Consider the following 18,156-nt stretch of genomic DNA (forward strand, 5'->3'; position numbering starts at 1 on the left):
ATGGAAAGCATAATGCCGATGGGTGACAAAAGAGGTTTAAATACTCTTTCAAGGCAAACGTAAAAAAATGTAGTATAATCACTGACAGTTGGGAAACACTGGCCTGCAAGCGCTCCAATTGGAGAACAGCCTTTATCAAAGGCATCATGGACTTTGAAGGTGCTCGAACTCAGGACGAAAGGGAGAAATGTGCTAAGAGGAAGGCATGTTTGGCAGACCCTCACTGTGATCAACTCCCATCTGGAAACCAATGTCCCCACTGTTGAAGGACGTATGGAAGGAATAATTGGCCTCCACAGTCACTTACAGACTATTATTAAGACCATGTTCATGGAAGACAATCTTACTCGGCTACGAAGGATTGCTGAAGAAGAAGAAGACGACGCAGCTTCCAGGAAAATGCGCACAGGCTTGTGGCTGCAAAGGGTAAAGGAAAGGGGATCATGAGCTTGCGAATGTTCACTTAGAAGCAAGTCTCATTCAAAACACAAAATAAATACATAAAACAATTGCCCTAGATTAATGGTGGGAAGACGAAAGACTGGGTTTCTCAACCCCTGTCAAGGCATGTTTGGCATTTATATAGCACATTTCAGGCAATCCAGAGCTCCTGCTATAATACCTTATGAAGTAGGCTATTGAGACAGACAAATAGGGGCTGGTTTAAGGGGATTGGGTGAGTTTGTGGCCAAGGTGACATTTTTAACAGGGACTTTCCATCTCAGTTACAGCAAAACCATATTCTAGGCATGATTTACGTAGACACAAGTTTCACTTTGATCAGTGGGCTTTTTGCCAACGTAAGCAAATAGCCATGACCATTTCTTTAATGTGCAAATTTGAGACTCTACATGGCAATTCTGCATGTTTACTCAGAAGTCGATTCCTGGATTCCGTGGGCCTTACTCCCACATAATTCTGTTTAGGATTACAGACTTGGCCGCATAAGAATCTTGTTAATCAGATTTAACCCATACTGAAGTAACAGTAGCTTCTTCTGTACATGAGCTTCATTACCAACACATACACACCCTCAGGATCACAAAAAATAAACCACCTATATCTGTGTCCACTTTCAGAACTAAAGAGTAAGAAAAGCTACTCAGCCAACATAACGTACAACAAAAAAGCAATTCCCTGTTGGATCTACCTGTAGGCTGTAACAGACGATGATACCCCTCTGTTCTGTGCCATTACAATTTCATGTGACACCTTTTACAATCCCATTAAAGCTGCAGAACATTACCCAATATATGTAAAGCAGAGCAGAAAGTGCTAAGATGCAAGAAGCTACTGTCAAAAACAAGTGTAGTGAGAAAGGATCAGCTCCTATAAAATGTGTTTATGTGAAGAGAAGCTCGAACCATTTCAGGTGGTCTGGACTTTGCACATAACTCAGAATTTGCTGAAGGCATATCTTCAGTAATCCATGATAATAACCTGAGCGGATGGCACTCTTGGAGCTAGTGTGTCCTTAAATGGTGGGAACAAAACTGGGATCGTCCACCTTGAGACTATAGAACTCGTTGCTTCACATCGCAATGGTGGTTGTAAAGAGACGGATGAGCAAATGTGAAAGGGCTTCCTCCGCTCCCCTTTCCTTGCCACTGTCTAGGAGATAATGAAAAGGGGGAGCCCAGGACAGGCATTTGAAGTGGACTCTATACAGCTGCCCAAGAATGCCAGCCTTGCTGAAGCATCTGTTTTCTCATTAGAAGATGGGTTGTAGCTTTGATAGAAGCATGAAAGACACAGCAAGTGCAAAGAGAACGTCTGATAGAGTCCTATAACTCTTATGAACATGAAAACAAGTGCCGCAGAGCAGCTAACACATGATGATGATGATGATAATATTGGTATTGGTGTTCTTTAGTCTCAGGTATGTGAAGATGTGCTTTGGGTTCTGGCCATTGGGTAGTGTGAGGAGTTTTTGCACATAAAGAATTAGACCATCTTGCACAGACATGTCCACAAACACTGGAGTTTGTATATGCAAATCCTCCATATAAACATCTATCTATCTATCTATCTATCTATCTATCTATCTATCTATCTATCATCTATCTATCTCTTCTTCTTCTTCTTTGGCAATCACTCATACCCGAGTAAGATTGTCTGCCATGAGCATAGTCTTAACAGTGAGTCCGTAAGTGACTGTGGAGGCCAGTTCTGGATCCACATGTCCTTCCACAGTGAGGACATAGGTTTCCGGGTGGGAGTTGATCACTGTGATGGTTTGCCAAATGTGCCTTCCTCTTAGCACATTTCTCCCTATTTTCTTGCGCTTGAGCATCTTCAAAGTCTACGATGTCTTTGGTAAAGGCTATTCTCTAATTGGAACATTTGCAGGCCAGTGTTTCCCAATTATAGGTGTTTATACTACATTTTTTAAGATTGAGAGTCTTGAGGGAGTCTTTAAACCTCTGTTGTTGACCACCAGCATTATGCTTTCCATTTTTAAGTTAGGAAGAGAGTAGTTGCTTTGGCAGACAATAATCAGGCATCATGACCAGTCCAACGAAGTTGATGTTGAAGAATCATTGCTTTGACACTGGTGATCTTTGCTTCTTCCAGAGTACACTGGTCTTCCCAAGTGACGTGTAAAATTTTTCGGAGACACCGTTGATGTAATCTTTCAAGGAACTGGAGATGGCATTTATAAGTGGTACATGTTTCACAAGCAAACAGTAAGGTTGGTAGTACAATAGCTTTGTAAACAAGCATTTTGGTTTCCCTGCGAACATCCTTAGCCTCAAACACTCTGCACTTCAATTGGGAGAAAGATGAATTTGTTTTATGAAAGATGAATTTGTTTTATGTGTGTAGATCAGTGCATGCTGACCAACGCATAGCATTTGCAGCATAATCCTACAACTATGCATATATCTTGTCACACTTCTTCAGCTAAGCCCTCTGTAGTGTCGGTGACATTTAGTATAAAAACTCCTAAGCGCGACATCTGCTGGTCAAATGGAAAAAATTCAGCAAAGGAGCCGTGGTATCAGATGAAGAACCAGGAACTTGTTTTCTGGCGGGTCAAAAATAGCGACAGCTGTTTAAGTAGTGGGCCCCGGGAAATCATTCTACCTCCATTATTTTCATACCTAAATATGGGTCAACGGGATTACACAGGAAAACATTTCTCTGGACTTACGAAAGAGGCTATGCCACATTCTCCTGTCCCTGCCTTTGGGATTATGCCCAACTCATTCACTGAGCTCAAGAAATGCTCAGTCTCAACAACTTAATCCGCTGTGTGTGTCATTTAATTGGTGTAAAAGATTGCAGTTGAGGATCAAGCATCCAAGATCCATTCTTATAAGCAAGGCGAACAAGCTCTGCTCTTTAATTATAGGTAAAAGGGACTCCTTGTGACCCCATCTACAGTATGCATATAAAGCAGAATCGTACCACTTTAAATAGGCCTGACTTTCCCCAATGTTTCCTGGGATCTGTAGTTTGTTAAGGGTGCAGAGTGTTGTTAAAGGTAAAGGTAAAGGTAAAGGTACCCCTGCCCGTACGGGCCAGTCGTGTCCGACTCTAGGGTTGTGCGCCCCTCTCACTTAAGAGGCCGGGGGCCAGCACTGTCCGGAGACACTTCCGGGTCATGTGGCCAGCATGACGAAGCTGCTCTGGTGAGCCGGCACCAGCGCAGCACACGGAAACGCCGTTTACCTTCCCGCTATAAAGCGGTACCTATTTATCTACTTGCACTTAGGGGTGCTTTCGAACTCCTAGGTGGGCAGGAGCTGGGACCGAAAGACGGGAGCTCACCCCACCGCGGGGATTCGAACCACCGACCATGCGATCGGCAAGCCCTAGGCACTGAGGTTTTACCCACAGCGCCACCCGCGTCCCGCAGAGTGTTGTTAGGAGAGCACTATCCCCCTCCTAAATCTACAATTTCCAGAGTTTCTTGGGAAGTGGTTGATTGTCAAACCACTCTAGAAACTTCAGCTTTGCAAGGGAATGGGCATCTCTTAACAACTCTCAGCACCCTTAACAAACTAGAACTCCCAGGATTCTTTGGCAAAAGCCATGCTTGTTTAAAGTGGCATGATAGTGCTTTAAATGTATTGTGCGAATGCATCCTTTGTTTATTTGAATTAACATATTTCCTTCCTCTGCAGTTCAAACCAGCGGCTTACAATGTAATCCTATACATGCCTACTCAAAAGTAAGCCCGATTGAGTTTGGGGGTGGGGGGCTTACTCCTCAATGTGGGTGTAGGACTGCAGCCTTACAATGTTGTAAAGCAGATTCGTCAGAGCGCACAACCAATCAAAGCTATCAGCTGAACGTCATAGCGGGTCTGGCCTTTGAACTGGGATTTTCCATGTCCATAACTCACGCTCAAACTATACTTCCCTGGCTGTGGTTGTTCAGTGGTAAAGGAAATGCACTATTTTAAGAGAGCTTCTCTTGCTGTTCTGCAAGAGCTGCTAACGACAGTACTAATGCAGGCATATTGTGCAAGGTACCAGAAAACCGTGGCAAGAGCTGAAAGGGTGAATTCTACCTGAAATATGCACAGGAGCTCACTACAGTATCCTGTTTTGGAAGGCTATCCAATGAATCTGGCTGCATTAAGTGTCTCCTGGGGGTGAAACAACTTTTTAACGATTTCTGGAAAAATCCAAGCAGTGAATGTCAGATTGTCCTTGTCAGGAAATATCTTGACCAATTCATCAATGCATCTCATCTCACAGGTTTGGAGCTAAGCCTTGATTGAACATAACATATCTGCCAGCTAAGGTGAAATCAATCCACGTGTCTATGTAGCTGTGCATGGCCCCGGACCAATTGTTTTCATTTATGAATAGTCTATCTTGCCTTCCCATATGTTTGAAGTGATGGGTGTGTGTGTGTAAATTAGCATCCCAATGGTGGGAATGTTGGAATAAGCATGGGGGTGTACCGTGCTATACATACTCGAGAACGACTGCACTTTACTTTTAAGTTATCTTACACAATCTTTCAAAACTAGGGTTCACTTATTTCCGATCATGTTGTACAGCTGCAACCCTATGCCACATTTACTTGGGAGTAAGCCCCCTTTGTAAGGGACCCGGGTGGTGCTGTGGGTTAAACCACAGAGCTTAGGACTTGCCGATCAGAAGGTAAGTGGTTCGAATCCCCGTGGCAGGGTGAGCTCCCATTGCTTGGTCCCTGCTCCTGCCAACCTAGCAGTTCGATAGCAAGTCAAAGTGCAAGTAGATAAATAGGTACCGCTCTGGCGGGAAGGTAAACAGCGTTTCCGTGCGCTGCTCTGGTTCGCCAGAAGCGGCTTAGTCATGCTGGCCACATGACCCGGAAGCTGTCTGTGGACAAACGCCGGCTCCCTCGGCCTATAGAGCAAGATGAGTGCGCAACCCCAAAGTCGGTCACAACTGGACCTAATGGTCAGGGGTCCCTTTACCTTTACCTTAAGCCCCCTTTAATTCAGTAGGCTTCTTGGGTAAACAAGTGCAGTCAGCCTGCTTTCTGTCCATGTTTCTTTTGCCCAATAACCACATAACACTATCATCATTACACATCTTTATTTACCTTTTTTTGGGTTAGAAAATAAAGAACAAACGAAACAAAACAAAACAAAACAAAACAAAACAAAACAAAACACACACAACCCAACAGCATGTGAATATAAAAGAGCAAAACACAGAAAACTTGAGGGATGGGGAAGAGAAAAAGAGAGTTTTCATCAAATACAATCAAACTAGACAGCCACATCTGCAACTAGCTGCCACTGTGTTCGCTAATAGAAATATTTTCAACATCGCAGTACATTACTGGCTCATTTTTTGAACGGAGTACAGAAACAAAAACGCAACACTCTGACCTAAAAGTAAGCTTATTTGAATGAATGGAAGTAGAAAATATGGCACCTTAATATACAGGGCAGCACAGCTCTAATTCCAGAGCCAGGCGACAGGTTTTGTTTTGTTTTGCAATTCCTGGCGGAAGCAATTGGCTAATTTCGCACGTCTGCATGGCACTGAATACACAGTTGTGGCACTGCACAAAGAAATGCAATTGATCTACAGGTTGGGTGTAACCTATCAGATGCTCAATGCAAGTTGCTGTTTTTGCAGCGGGTCTTGCGGTGTATGTAGGCAAGGTTTAGATTTTTGCAAGTTGCAGGAGGCCCACCATTGTAGCTGATATACACTGTGGATGTGGGCTGCAATTCAACAGGCTTATGCACGCTTGACCCCACTGATCAAGTTGAGAGATCTTATGTGTACAACTGGATGTCCCGCCCCCCTTTTTAAGTGCAGCACATCTGTTCCGAACAGTAAATGTGTGTTTAAACATCATGGAGGTTAAAAATGTAGCTCGTATGTTTGCGGAGTGTTGGTGCTGTTAACAAAGAAAATAAACCATCACCCATGGCTGTGCGCATAGGGACACTCTGGCTTCCAAGCCGCGGCTCCAGTGGCATGTATATAACTGAACACAAGGTGACAGAAGAGGAGAAGACAGTGACCCAGAAATACTTCCCCTCCTGCTTTCGTAACGTCTCTCTGTTGTGCTGACTTCTCCCCGTCTTGCTTTCCGATTTCCCTGCAAAGATTCCCACCTAGCTGGCCTTCACAGGATTTTTGGAAGAGAGCCAAGCTTGAAACTGCATTTTGGTCCTCATCTCTCCCTTGCGCTGGGAGACACGGGAACATTTCAGACTCAAGTACAGCAAGCAAAGCACAAGTTGTACGAGCCTGGAGATGTTCCTCCAGTTATGCCAGAATCTGAAAACTCAGCAAACAATTCCCTGCAGCCCTTGGCTTGAGAAGTACAGCAAAGTGATCTCAAAATGCAAACAGGTGTTGCTAAAGCAAATACATTCAAGGGAGCAGAGGAGAAAGACCTCACAAGCGAAGAAATGTGTGGATTGGCTTTGAATAGTTGGACCTACTATTTATTTCTTTTATTTTGGAGGAGAAATGTATTTTAGTTTAGAAGAGTTTGCATGTGAAAAAAGTGAAGAGGGATAAGTCCCCCCTCCCTTTTTCCTGTCATAATACTAGAACTTCAGGGCTATTCAATGAAGAGGAATGTTGGAAGATACAGGGCCAGAAGTGTAGTGGTCTGGGGTCAGAGCCCTATTGGGCCCCAATAGGGTGTCTTGTCTCCAGCATCCTAGAGGTGCCCAATCAGCACGAAAGGGCTGCTTTTTAGCCACTGAGAAGAAGTCTTCTCATCCTTTGATTGGCTCCAATCAGCACAGAGAGGAGGAGAGTCATCCACTGAGGATTGGCTATTAGGGTCTCTCTTAAGTAGGGCTGGGCGATATCTGGTTTTCAACATCATGATATATCACCGGCTAAACATCATGATCTACTGATGTACCTTAATGCCATCATCATCATGTCCGAAATAAGGATGGAGCTATGCAGAGGCATTGGCTGGCTTCACGGTTTTTCCTACATTTTGGATAATGTGCACACACACACCATGATTCGTGATATAATGCCAGGTCAAAAATTATGAAACCGATATCATGATACGGACCTCAAACTGGTTTTGGACGATATATGCCTAGCCCTATTCTTGAGAAGGTGTGCGAGAACACCAAATTGTTCTGTATGCTCCAAAGCTAAGCATTTAGGAACACTGAAAACAAAAGGTGCTTCAGTTTCAAGGTTATGGTGCTCATGCTCCGATATGTACAATGGAACTTCATGAAAAACACAAACCAAGTCCCTCCAAAATAAGATATTGCAGCACGGCAAATCATTTGCCCATGTATGTGCACAGAACCTAATAGGCCTAGCTGAAGAGCAGCACGGAGAGATCTGCACAGATCGTTGTACTGCATCCCTAATCATTATTTATTGTATCACAATAAGATGACAGTATAATTCTAGAACTGCGACTATCTGAATTTGCTGCTACGCTACTGTTCAAGACAGGCAAATGGAAGGACTTCCTTGCACAACAGGTGCTTAAAAATATGGAAATCACTTCCACAAGATGTAGTTATAGCAACCAATTTGGAAGAGTTCAAAAGGGGGTTAGCCCAATCTTCGATGAATTTGTCTATCAATGACCAGTAGTTGTAATGGCTATGTTCTGACTCCAGCATCAGAAGTGGTATGTCTATGGATACCAGTTGCTTGGGAGCATAAGGGTGTTGTTGTGCTCCTGTCCTGCTTGTGGATTTCCTATAGGCATCTGGTGAGACACTGTGAGAACAGGGTGCTGGACTAGATGGGGCTCTGGCCTGATGCAAGAGGACACTTCTTATATTCTTACGAGCAACACTGGAGTATGGTCTGCAAATGAAGCGTCACACAGAGACTTGCAAATAGCCACTGGCCTGCTAGCCCCTGATGATTAAGGACTGCCGGGAAAACTTTATGAAAATTGGTTCCTTCTTTCAGGTCACAAATGCTGACACATATCTATGTGGTGAGGTTGGCGAGTAATACATTTTCCTGCGGACTTTCAACTTCTGCTAGAGGAGATGTATTAGTGACACCGATCACGCAAATGCACCTGTATTTCTGGCATACTCGTATCTTCATGCGGGTAGTTTGGCGACTGGCTACTGAGCGAGGGATAAATGACAAAGCCAACTGAAGATATATATATACCTGTAACTCAGGACAGCACTTGATAGGACAGATGAGGTGGACAGCAGTCCACAAAAGCTTAGGCCGCCATAAATTTGTGAGTTGTTAAGGAGCCACAAGACTATTTGCTGTTTCTATTCCAACTGAAGGTTTTTGCATGCTGAGCAGAGAGAAGGAATGCTCTACCAGACCTCTTGCAGACACAAGCTCTGAATAAGGTACGCCTTTCTCTGTTTAGCTTACCGTTTGAATCGCTGGGAAGCACATCAAGCATTTCCTTGCATCGCGTCCTTACATTTTGCTCTTGTGATTAGCATAGTTTGGAAAGCCAAACTGAGAAATCATGATGTTGGAGTATTTCAAGGGCATGTAGCCATAGATATTAACCAATTTATTGAGGCAGTAGGACCTCTGGAGCAAGTGCTCTGCCCGATGCCACATTCCAGAATAGCCGCTGTTACTCTCTTTCTCCAAATTCCTGATGTCGACTGGCTTCACAAACATGCCCGGGGGCTTCCCAGTATGTTTGGCCACTAAGAAATTCATGGCAATATCATCACAGTTCTGAGTCTCGTCTATCATGGCGTGCACAGCTTCAGGCTGTTTTTGAAAGTGTTCGAGGTATTCGCTGCTGAAGAAGGCAGCTCCTACGAGAATCATGGAATACTGGTCTCCATTGCCATTGCCAGGACTCTGCAGTTCAAAGCTTCCGTAACTATATATCCCCAAAGAGCTGGGCAAGTGCTTTCGAGGAACAAAACCCACTATCTGATCTGGGAATTGCTGGAAAGAAAAAGAAAATATTATTATACGACGGTTCATTCGGAGCCTCGTTCCGAATGATCACAGAGGATTCTATAATCAATTGGGAAGAGACTAAGCAGAAGAATTGACAATAAACTGCACGCTTTCATGCGCTGAATCAAAGAGAAATGTTAAAACAACGCCATCAAATTAGACTTCCTAGTGGGTACAATTCACAAGCACATAAAATGGGCAGATACTAAAGAATATTTAGGGTTCCTCCTGGATGGTGTTCTTGACCTAATAGTAGTGCTATAGTGGTGGAATTTTTCTGCTTCAGTTTGTTCCGAGATGTTTTCCCATTGTCCAGAGGGGATATAGAGCAACAAAAGCAGGCAAAATTCAGAGCCGTAGCCAAGGGGGGGAGGGAGGGCTAGCCGGGTTTTTTGTCCCAGGTGAAACCTCTAGAAGGATGCCATTGAAGCTCCCACTCTCTCTCTCTCTAAGATGCTGATCTACAAAGCTCAACCTAATCCACTATCTCCAGCCCCCGTTTGACAGACTTGCAATCCATTCGCTTAAAGTAATATTTTTAGTCTCTTGATAATTATGCTGTTTAATTGTGCATATTTGACTTCCTTTAGTAATATTTTCTTTTGAAGTTTTTTTTGTTAACTTAAATGTGCATTCTGTAGTTGACCTTCTTTGTAATGCTCTATTTCGAAATCTTTAAAGATAGTATTTTAGTTTCCTGCTAATTATTCCTGCTTTGAATGTATACTTTATAGTTGACTTTCTCCTGTAACGTTTTATTCTAAGATTGTTTTATTTGATGTTTTAATGTAAGTTGTAAACTACTTTTTGAGATTTTTTTTCTTAGAAATATAAAGCGGTAGACAAATGAAATTAACAGTCTCTGGGGATCACTGCTTTTAGGAACATGTGAAAACACAAATCTTTTCCTTTCTGAACTATGTCTTTCTACATTCCTTGGTGCTTACTCCTAGCTAACTACGCACCCTTAGAGAAATACCGAAAAACATTATAATAATTAAAAACAAGGCATGCAAAGCAAAATGCAGACATTACCTGCCAAATGGAGAAAGCGAAAACTAGGTCATGGGCGCTAACTAGGGTATCATCATCCATCATCAAAACAGCTGAACAGAGGGAAAATGCATTTTGATGAGAACACACATTTAAAAAGGCATTACTAAGCAGAAGGCGTATGACAAATTAGAACAATATTCACTGTGATTACGCTTGCTTGGGTGGGTGCGGGGGAACAGAAAACTTTGCTTGCTTTTCAGGATGAGAGATGAACCACAATCTATGGAACGTTTTCAAGGCTCAGGATCTTGCAGACTTGGTTTGAGCGACGTGAACAAAAAGGGAAAAATCCCAGGGTGCCCAAAATGAGATGTGGAATTTGCTGGTGCTTCCTGAAGGTGAGCAGGAGGTGGTGAAACAGCCCCTTGCATGCTATTATATAATAGGGGGGCAGTTCTATACGCACACATCCTTGGGACTACAACTCCCATCATCCCTAGCTAGCAGGACCAGTGGTCAGGGATGATGGGAACTGTAGTCCAAGAACAGCTGGAGACCCAAGTTTGGGAAATGCTGTGTTAGAAGAAGGATGTTAGCTTCTTAGTGAGTGAAAAGCAGAAGACTGGAGCTGGGGAGAGGGAGTCAGGATAGGTCAGTGCAGGAACTGTGAGGGTGCTGCGGAGGAGGAAGAATTGGTGGTGTCTCTCTGTCACATAAAACAACAACAACCTAAGAGCTCTTAGGCTTAGGAATGTTGACCTTCCAGGGCTGGTTCACAAGTGCCCGTACAGCGCTTGAGTTCTCATCCATTGCTGACGCGCAACTGAATGTGCAAGCTGCTCTGTTGAAAAAAAGAACAACAGCACCTGCGTTTTAGGCAAAGGTGGAAAAACACTCCATGGCTTGAAGTGGAATTTGGCTCAGCAAAAATTCCAGGAAATAGGGTTACTTGCTTTTTTTTCTTTCCATGGCAGATTCCAAAATCCAGAACATGTTGCCTGATCTCTCCACCGAGGACATCAGTGGATTGAACACTTCTTCCAACATTAGCAATAAGGGGGCAGTCTCACTGGAGTCTTCTTCAAGAGGCCTTCAATCCTACGTGGTACCTAGAACGCTACAGCTGCAGGGTCTTAGGCACAAGGGAAATGCCCTAGAAACTAGGAGTTGGATTCCACCAAGTTGTTCCCCTGCCATTAGCACAATGGGGTTTACCTCCCCACTTTTCCCATGCCCCCCTCCAAAAAACTTCGGGGGATAGGGAGAATCTCCAGAACAGCACATGGGGAAAGAAAAGGGAGGTTGTTCCACTCACGCTACAGCAGCATTTGTTTTAGTGCAACTCCTCCCTACATGACCACAGAGGTTCTGGCACTTAGCCCTGTGTCAAAAAGGAGGATTCGAACTGCCAACCTTACGGTTGGCAAACCCAAGAGGCTTGATGGTTTAGACCAACTGTGTCCCATAATGACAAGCTGGACAAGTTAATACAGTTAGACGAGTAATTTTGTAGATCTGCGACATCCGTAGTTTTAGGTGATGTATGGAAATTCTGTTTGCAGAATCTGATCCGTGATTGTGCATACACCCACGGAAGTTATCGCTTGATGCTGTAGCCATCAAGTGATGAAGATGCATGGTGAGAAATAGCACTTAGCTGTAACTCCCCCCCCCCCCAAACTGAGAATGATGGTGTAAAGCAGTAATAGTTGCTGGGGTGGGGGAGAAGAGAAACACACCAATAATTACCTTTTGTTTCCAGCTCGGGAAAAACCTGAAGCCTGTTCCTCATGCGATTTACTGTTTGTGTCTTGAAGATAACTGGGACGGGGTGCGGTCCCAGGGAGTTCCAAATTTCCTCAGGGGCTTTCTCTCCAATGTTATTCCACACAACAATCACTTTGTGCAAATGAGGGATAGCTTGGTAATGATTCAAAAGCTTCAGCAGAAGGTCGGTTCGATTGTACGTCTGCATAATGAGAGTAAAGGAATCCGAGGCAATCTGGCTCTGAGATTTTCTTTCCCTCCGCAAATTGAGCATTTTGTCTTCCTTAATATTTGGCAGCAAAGCAGTTAACGCACCTGCCACAAGGAGCAACAGCAGGATCACAACAGAAGAGAAGTGAAGTAGCCGGACCCCCATAATTCTTCCAGGTAGTTTACAGGTGTGATAAAACCTTTATTTTAAAAAAATAAAATACATAATTAAAATTGAAGGGCTAGTAAAGTCAGGTGGATTTTGACAAGTTAGTGGAGAATTTGCTATCAGTCTTAAATCGCATATCAGTGTCTCTGAATGTTTGACAATGTTTTGTTTTTCCCCCCAGCTTGGACATAAGCAGGCACTCAATACAAGAGGTTTTGTGATGTGACAAACAGTAAGGTTGGAGAGCCACCAAACTCCGTGTAAAATGGATTCCTTCTCCATTCCTATATACATGAACCCTTTGTGCCACTAGGGCATCATTGATCTGTGCTTTTAGGCAAACGTAACAGTTCCAATCCAATAAAAGCAGAACAATCCAATTCAGATGCGGGAATTGAAACTTCAAAGGCTCGTCGATGAAGACACAAGGCAATTCAAAAAGAAGCAATAGGCATATGGAAACAGATACACTTGGACGGGGGGGGAACCAATAGGAAGAATGCCTAAGTGAACAAATGTCACCTGGGAGAAGAGCAGCGGAATGAGCCGACTGTTTCATTTGTAACGTCAGAGCAGTACTTGGCCGCATCAAGGATACAGTGGTAGCTCGGGTTACATACGCTTCAGGTTACAGACTCTGCTAACCTAGAAATAGTGCTTCAGGTTAAGAACTTTGCTTCAGGATGAGAACAGAAATTGTGCTCCAGCGGCAGCAGCAGGAGGCCCCATTAGCTAAAGTGGTGCTTCAGGTTAAGAACAGTTTCAGGTTAAGAACAGGCCTTCGGAACGAATTAAGTACTTTACCCGAGGTACCATAGTATATGGTAAGCAATACTCTGTTGGGCCTAGCCCTGAGCTGGGCCTAGACACTGAGTCCTCAGACGATGAACCAGGCACTTTGTGGAGCAGAGAGGGTCTCCTGGAACCAGTGTGGAGGTCCCTTTGGAGGGAGCTACTGGGTACCACAATTAACCACAATCCCTCGTGTTCCAGAGAGAATGGAAACAACCTTTGGTTTCTGTGAATGTTAGATGGAAGGCTCTGCTCCTAGATCTAATATGAAGCAAAGGCATGCTGTGGAAGCCAGACGAACAACAGCTCAATAAAGATGGAACTTCTGAAAGTGCTATATGTGAAGCTCCCATCACTGATTTATTAACTCGCATAGTTGTTTAAGGTTTGGGACTGAACTGAGTTGCAAGCTGGACTTAAACTTATCAGAGCCATTGCTTCTTCATTCAGAATCCTAGGAATTTCAGAAACCTGAAATCTGTAGCACCTGGGAGGGACTTTTTCAACCCGCAACCTCCATCTTGGCATTCAGCTGATCTTACGGATATTACATCAGTCTAATTTTGTATTTTTAAAAATGTCTTCATTTCCCCCGTTCCCTGGTCGCCTGCTGCTTTGTGTGACATCTTGCCAGTTAAATAGTTCTGATACATTCTTGTGATAGTGTGCTTAGTCCTAGTAAAGGTATTGCCCAACTGTGGATTTTGGAGTTATCAGTGATAGTGTCCATTAAGATTTAACCGATCTCTGCTCCTATTCCTATACACCCCAGCAACAAAAAAACTAATTCACAGTACACACCACTGGTGTGCTCACAATGGGGTTTTGGTGTGGGTTTTTGTTGCTGCCATTTTAGCTATTTAGTGGTTTATAGGATCAGGCCATCAGTGACAACATCTCATACACAAAATGAAACTATGCTTTGCAAAGCAGCAGTGTGTTTAGGAACACAGACTCCCTTTCTATACATCAAAAATTATTACATATGAGTACAGATCTGATATTGAGGCACATAAGAAGGGTACCAGGAGGCAAACTACGATTCAGTAGCACAGCAGCAACATTTCCTATAATCACTTCCTAACGTTTATAGCAGCATTTTTCTCCCTTCTTCTAGGAGTTAGAAACACAGGCAATAATTTAATTTCAAAAAAAGCACTTACGTAAAGTATTTCAAAAGAGGAATAAATTTGTTGCAAGAACTCACCTCATTCCTGCACTGGCAGCTTTACAGTTATTAGTTGGTGTGCCAGGGAACGGTGTTTTGGAAAGCCTTTAGCTCTGTTGGAAAATGAAATAATTCACAATAATACATTCTTGCAGGTGGGCTTCTGTGAAATCATCCAGCAGCCAAACATGTGGGCGACAAATTTGCTAATGTGTGTACTGTGTGGTTAGCTGTCCTATTTCTCTTTGATTGCGGAGAGAAAATGACTTGTATCTTCAAGCTATAAAAACCTCTTATTATTTCCACCTAATGTATGCAGCCCTGCTATCATTTATATGTAAGTCCCACACATTGTGCAACTAAGGCTGCAATTTTACACATTTACTAGGAGTCAGTCCCACAGATCTCAGTGGGAGTTATTTCTAAGTAGGTATTATAAGGCTGCACTGTAAATATACAGTTACAGCCAACTATGTTGAGGATCACACTTCTAGCTATAATGCAATCCCAAGTGAAAAAATAATGGTCAATGTTCATAGGTCATGTTAAACCAGGGTTGCTGTCTTATTGTGGATTATTCTTCACGTGCAACGGGCTGGTGCATGCTAACCAGGGTTAGAAAGGCAGATATATAAACTAGGTGCCAAATGGCTTCTTAAACCAGGGTTACAGTCACCAAAAAGGTATGTCCAGTTGTTACTTTGGGGCCAGACGGCTCGAAAGTCATATTTTTCAATACGACTTTTGGGTTCCTGTTCTGATTGCATAGGTAAAACATGACAAAGATTTCTACAGGATGCGTTGCTAGTGTGTGAAAACAGGCAAAATCCAAGGACCCCCAGGCCTGCACCTCCAGATGGTGGAGATATCTGGCGCCATCTTGGCGCCCGGGCATCTTTACTTGGTGGCAAGTGGCCAATAGGCAGAGGCAAAATGGACCTGGTGAATTTCAAATGCCGACGCTAACTAACCGCTCCTAGTAGCTCTTCCCCAACATGGGTGGGAGAAACAGTTAACCCTGGCTTCCCATCACATCTGAACCTGGGTCTGCAGTTTGCTGCTCCGGAATAAGCCAGGATTCGTCAGCCGACAACAAACAAGACTTGAAGGCTAGTCATCTATGCTGCCAAGGTAAAGGTAAAGGTAAAGGGACCCCTGACCATTAGGTCCAGTCGTGACCGACTCTGGGGTTGCAGCGCTCATCTCGTTTTATTGGCCAAGGGAGCCGGCGTACAGCTTCTGGGTCATGTGGCCAGCATGACTAAGCCACTTCTGAAGAACCAGAGCAGCGCACAGATACGCCGTTTACCTTCCCGCCAGAGCGGTACCTATTTATCTACTTGCACTTTGACATGCTTTCGAACTGCTAGGTTGGCAGGAGCAGGGACCAAGCAATACACTGACCAAGCACTGAGTATACTATACCTTTGGCTGGGAAGGGCGGGATATAAATAAAATTTATTATTATTATTATTATTGAAATAACCGTAGTGTCATTTTCAGGGGGGCTAGGTATGCACTACTACTAGAGCAATGTAGAATTCAGATCTATTCCTTGTTTTGACAACCCTTTCGGTATGATCTTAGGCAAGCTCCACTGAGCAGCTTGTTCCCTGACCTGCGTGGAGCTCATTTCCACAGAAGTCTGCTTGCAATCATTTATTTATTTTTATTTATTGAATTTATATACCGCCCTATACCCGGAGGCCCATCGTGACTAAAACGCAGCGCTATTTCCAACTTGCAGCCTGGGACTGTGCACACTTTGGGAACGAGGCCGCGCTGATCTGAACGCGGCTTGTTCCCAAATGCACACAGATAGGTTCAGGCTATCCAAATATGATTGTGGCTCAAGTCCAAGCGCACACAGCGGGGCACAGCGCTGAGCAATCCCCTGCTACAAGATTTGGGCTCATAAAGCTGAGATCCCAAGGGGCTGCTTGCAGCTGCAAAATTGCAAACAGGTTTTGCTGGGCTGCAGGCAAAACAGCATTCAAAGGGGGGGGGCATGCACACTTTGGGGTGGGGGGAACCATCAACCCCCCCTTCTACTGTTACAAAACCTTAAGCAAAGCAATAGTTGCAAGGGCGGAGGTGCGGAGTAATGAGAGGATGGATCCTGCAGGCAATGGTGGTGCGGCTTGGCTCCCTGCCAATAGAGACCCGCTGCCTGATCCTAGAAGCTGTTCAGAGCAGCACCACGTGCAATATGCAGGCCATCAGCCCATTTCCTTGCCTTGTAAAAAATTAAAATAAATAAAAATCATCTCCAGATCTACCCGCCCGCGTAGCCAATAAACAAACACCGCCAAGCGCACACAAACACAAAATAAGCCGCTAGAAGAGGCATTGCATTTGATGCAGAAGATCTTTCGGTCTCTTCTTCCACGGTCTGAACATGAAATGCTGCTTCTCTCCCGCATCATTCCCACACCCCGACCCCGGTTAGGACATTCTGCAGCCGCCGCCGCCGCCCTCGTTCGCGTGTTGGCGGCTTCACACGGTCGCCTAACCTGCAATCGACCGGAGCCAAGCCGGGATTTCACATCGTCGGGACAACGGAGATTCCGGGCGGCTGGCTCCCGAGGAAGCGAGGGCACGCGCAGCCCCGCGGATCTTGAGCCGCTCTCCCGGTGAATCAGCTGCGATCGCAAACATCCATCGCAGCGCGAGAGGAAGAAGAAAGGGGCTGGACCAAGACCCGCGATCTCTTCCCTTCTGGGTGCGTTGTGCTTCCTGTTGGAAGAAGATCCCGCCTCTTGGAGAGCGGGATCTTCAGAACTGTGTCTTCGCCTCTCGGTTATTTGTTGCGATTTTCTATTTCAGCTGTCTCTGATGGATTCCGGATGTTATTAAGGGCAGCGCGCTTTTAGAATCGCTAATGGCTATGGGGGTAGAAAAGAGTGGCGTTAGATATTTTTTTTTAATAAACACTCGATTTTGAAGTTGGGTGGCCATCTGTCATGTATGATCTGTTTGAGACTGCAGCCTAGCAAATCACTAAGAGCTTCTTAGGGCATTGCCGGGGGTTGGATTAGATGACCTCGGGCTTCCCTTCCAACTTCTACAAGAAGAGGTCAAAATAAACTCTTAGTGATTTACTAGGCTGTGATCCTGCCGGATTTGCATGGTGACCCTTTAAGGTGCCAAAATACTGGCTCCCAGTTTAGGATTCTGTGTACGCGAGGTGGGGCAGAGGGTAGAGATGCCTGTCCCCCATTTTTTGAACTGTTGAAGGAACTATTCATATACAGTGGTACCTCGGGATGTGAACGGGATCCGTTCCGGAGCCCCGTTCGCATCCTGAATAGAACATAGGACACGACGGCGCGTGCGCGGGTCGCGTTTTGCTGCTACCTCGCATGCATGTGATGTCATTTTGAGTGCGCATGCGCGAGCGGCGAAACCCAAAAGTAATGCACTCCGTTACTTCCGGGTTGCTATGGAGCGCAACCTGAAAGCGCTCAACCTGAAGCACATTCAACCCAAGGTATGACTGTAGACTATTCACATAGCTGTACCAGCTCCTGCCAACCTAGCAATTTGAAAGCACACCAGTGCAAGTAGATAAATAGGTTCTACTGTGGCAGGAAGGTAAATGGCGTTTCCGTGCGCTCTGGTTTCCATCACGGTGTTCCATTGCGCCAGAAGCGGTTTAGTCATGCCAGCCACATGACCCAGAA

The 18,156-nt window shown here is 44.6% G+C and overlaps 1 protein-coding gene and 1 long non-coding RNA gene across 4 annotated transcripts; one reads left to right on the forward strand and one right to left on the reverse strand.

Moving 5' to 3' along the window:
• The first annotated feature begins 2,408 nt into the window (after nt 1-2,408).
• LOC310846679 lies at nt 2,409-11,704 on the forward strand. Of its 2 annotated transcripts, none has more exons than XR_014565457.1 (4): nt 2,409-2,692; nt 4,564-4,755; nt 9,825-9,900; nt 10,628-11,704. It is a non-coding gene; the product is annotated as an uncharacterized lncRNA (long non-coding RNA). The 2 variants fall into 2 exon arrangements; XR_014565458.1 differs by having other exon boundaries at nt 4,564-4,709.
• Nucleotides 5,527-17,357, reverse strand: EXTL2 (exostosin like glycosyltransferase 2). Of its 2 annotated transcripts, XM_083743549.1 has the most exons (5): nt 16,987-17,357; nt 14,513-14,586; nt 12,117-12,544; nt 10,407-10,477; nt 5,527-9,356 (listed from the first exon to the last, which is right to left on the reverse strand). In XM_083743549.1, the coding sequence occupies exons 2-5, from the start codon at nt 14,515-14,517 to the stop codon at nt 8,865-8,867; spliced, it is 996 nt and encodes a 331-aa protein (XP_083599675.1). In that variant the 5' UTR covers nt 14,518-14,586; nt 16,987-17,357; the 3' UTR covers nt 5,527-8,864. The 2 variants fall into 2 exon arrangements, with proteins under 2 accessions (XP_083599675.1, XP_083599676.1); XM_083743550.1 differs by lacking the exon at nt 10,407-10,477 and having other exon boundaries at nt 16,987-17,186.
• Between the last annotated feature and the right edge of the window lie 799 nt (nt 17,358-18,156).

Source organism: Podarcis gaigeae, assembly GCF_964106915.1.
Source record: "Podarcis gaigeae genome assembly, chromosome: 6".
Taxonomy (NCBI): Eukaryota; Metazoa; Chordata; class Lepidosauria; order Squamata; family Lacertidae; genus Podarcis; species Podarcis gaigeae.

Excerpts from the sequence above, each read along its gene's own strand:
- EXTL2 (XM_083743549.1), bottom strand. Across the intron at positions 10,478-12,116 it reads TCCCGAGCTGGAAACAAAAG|CTGTTTTGATGATGGATGAT; the intron begins GTAATTATTGGT and ends CCCTCTGTTCAG. Across the intron at positions 9,357-10,406 it reads TCGCTTTCTCCATTTGGCAG|CAATTCCCAGATCAGATAGT; the intron begins GTAATGTCTGCA and ends TTTTCTTTCCAG.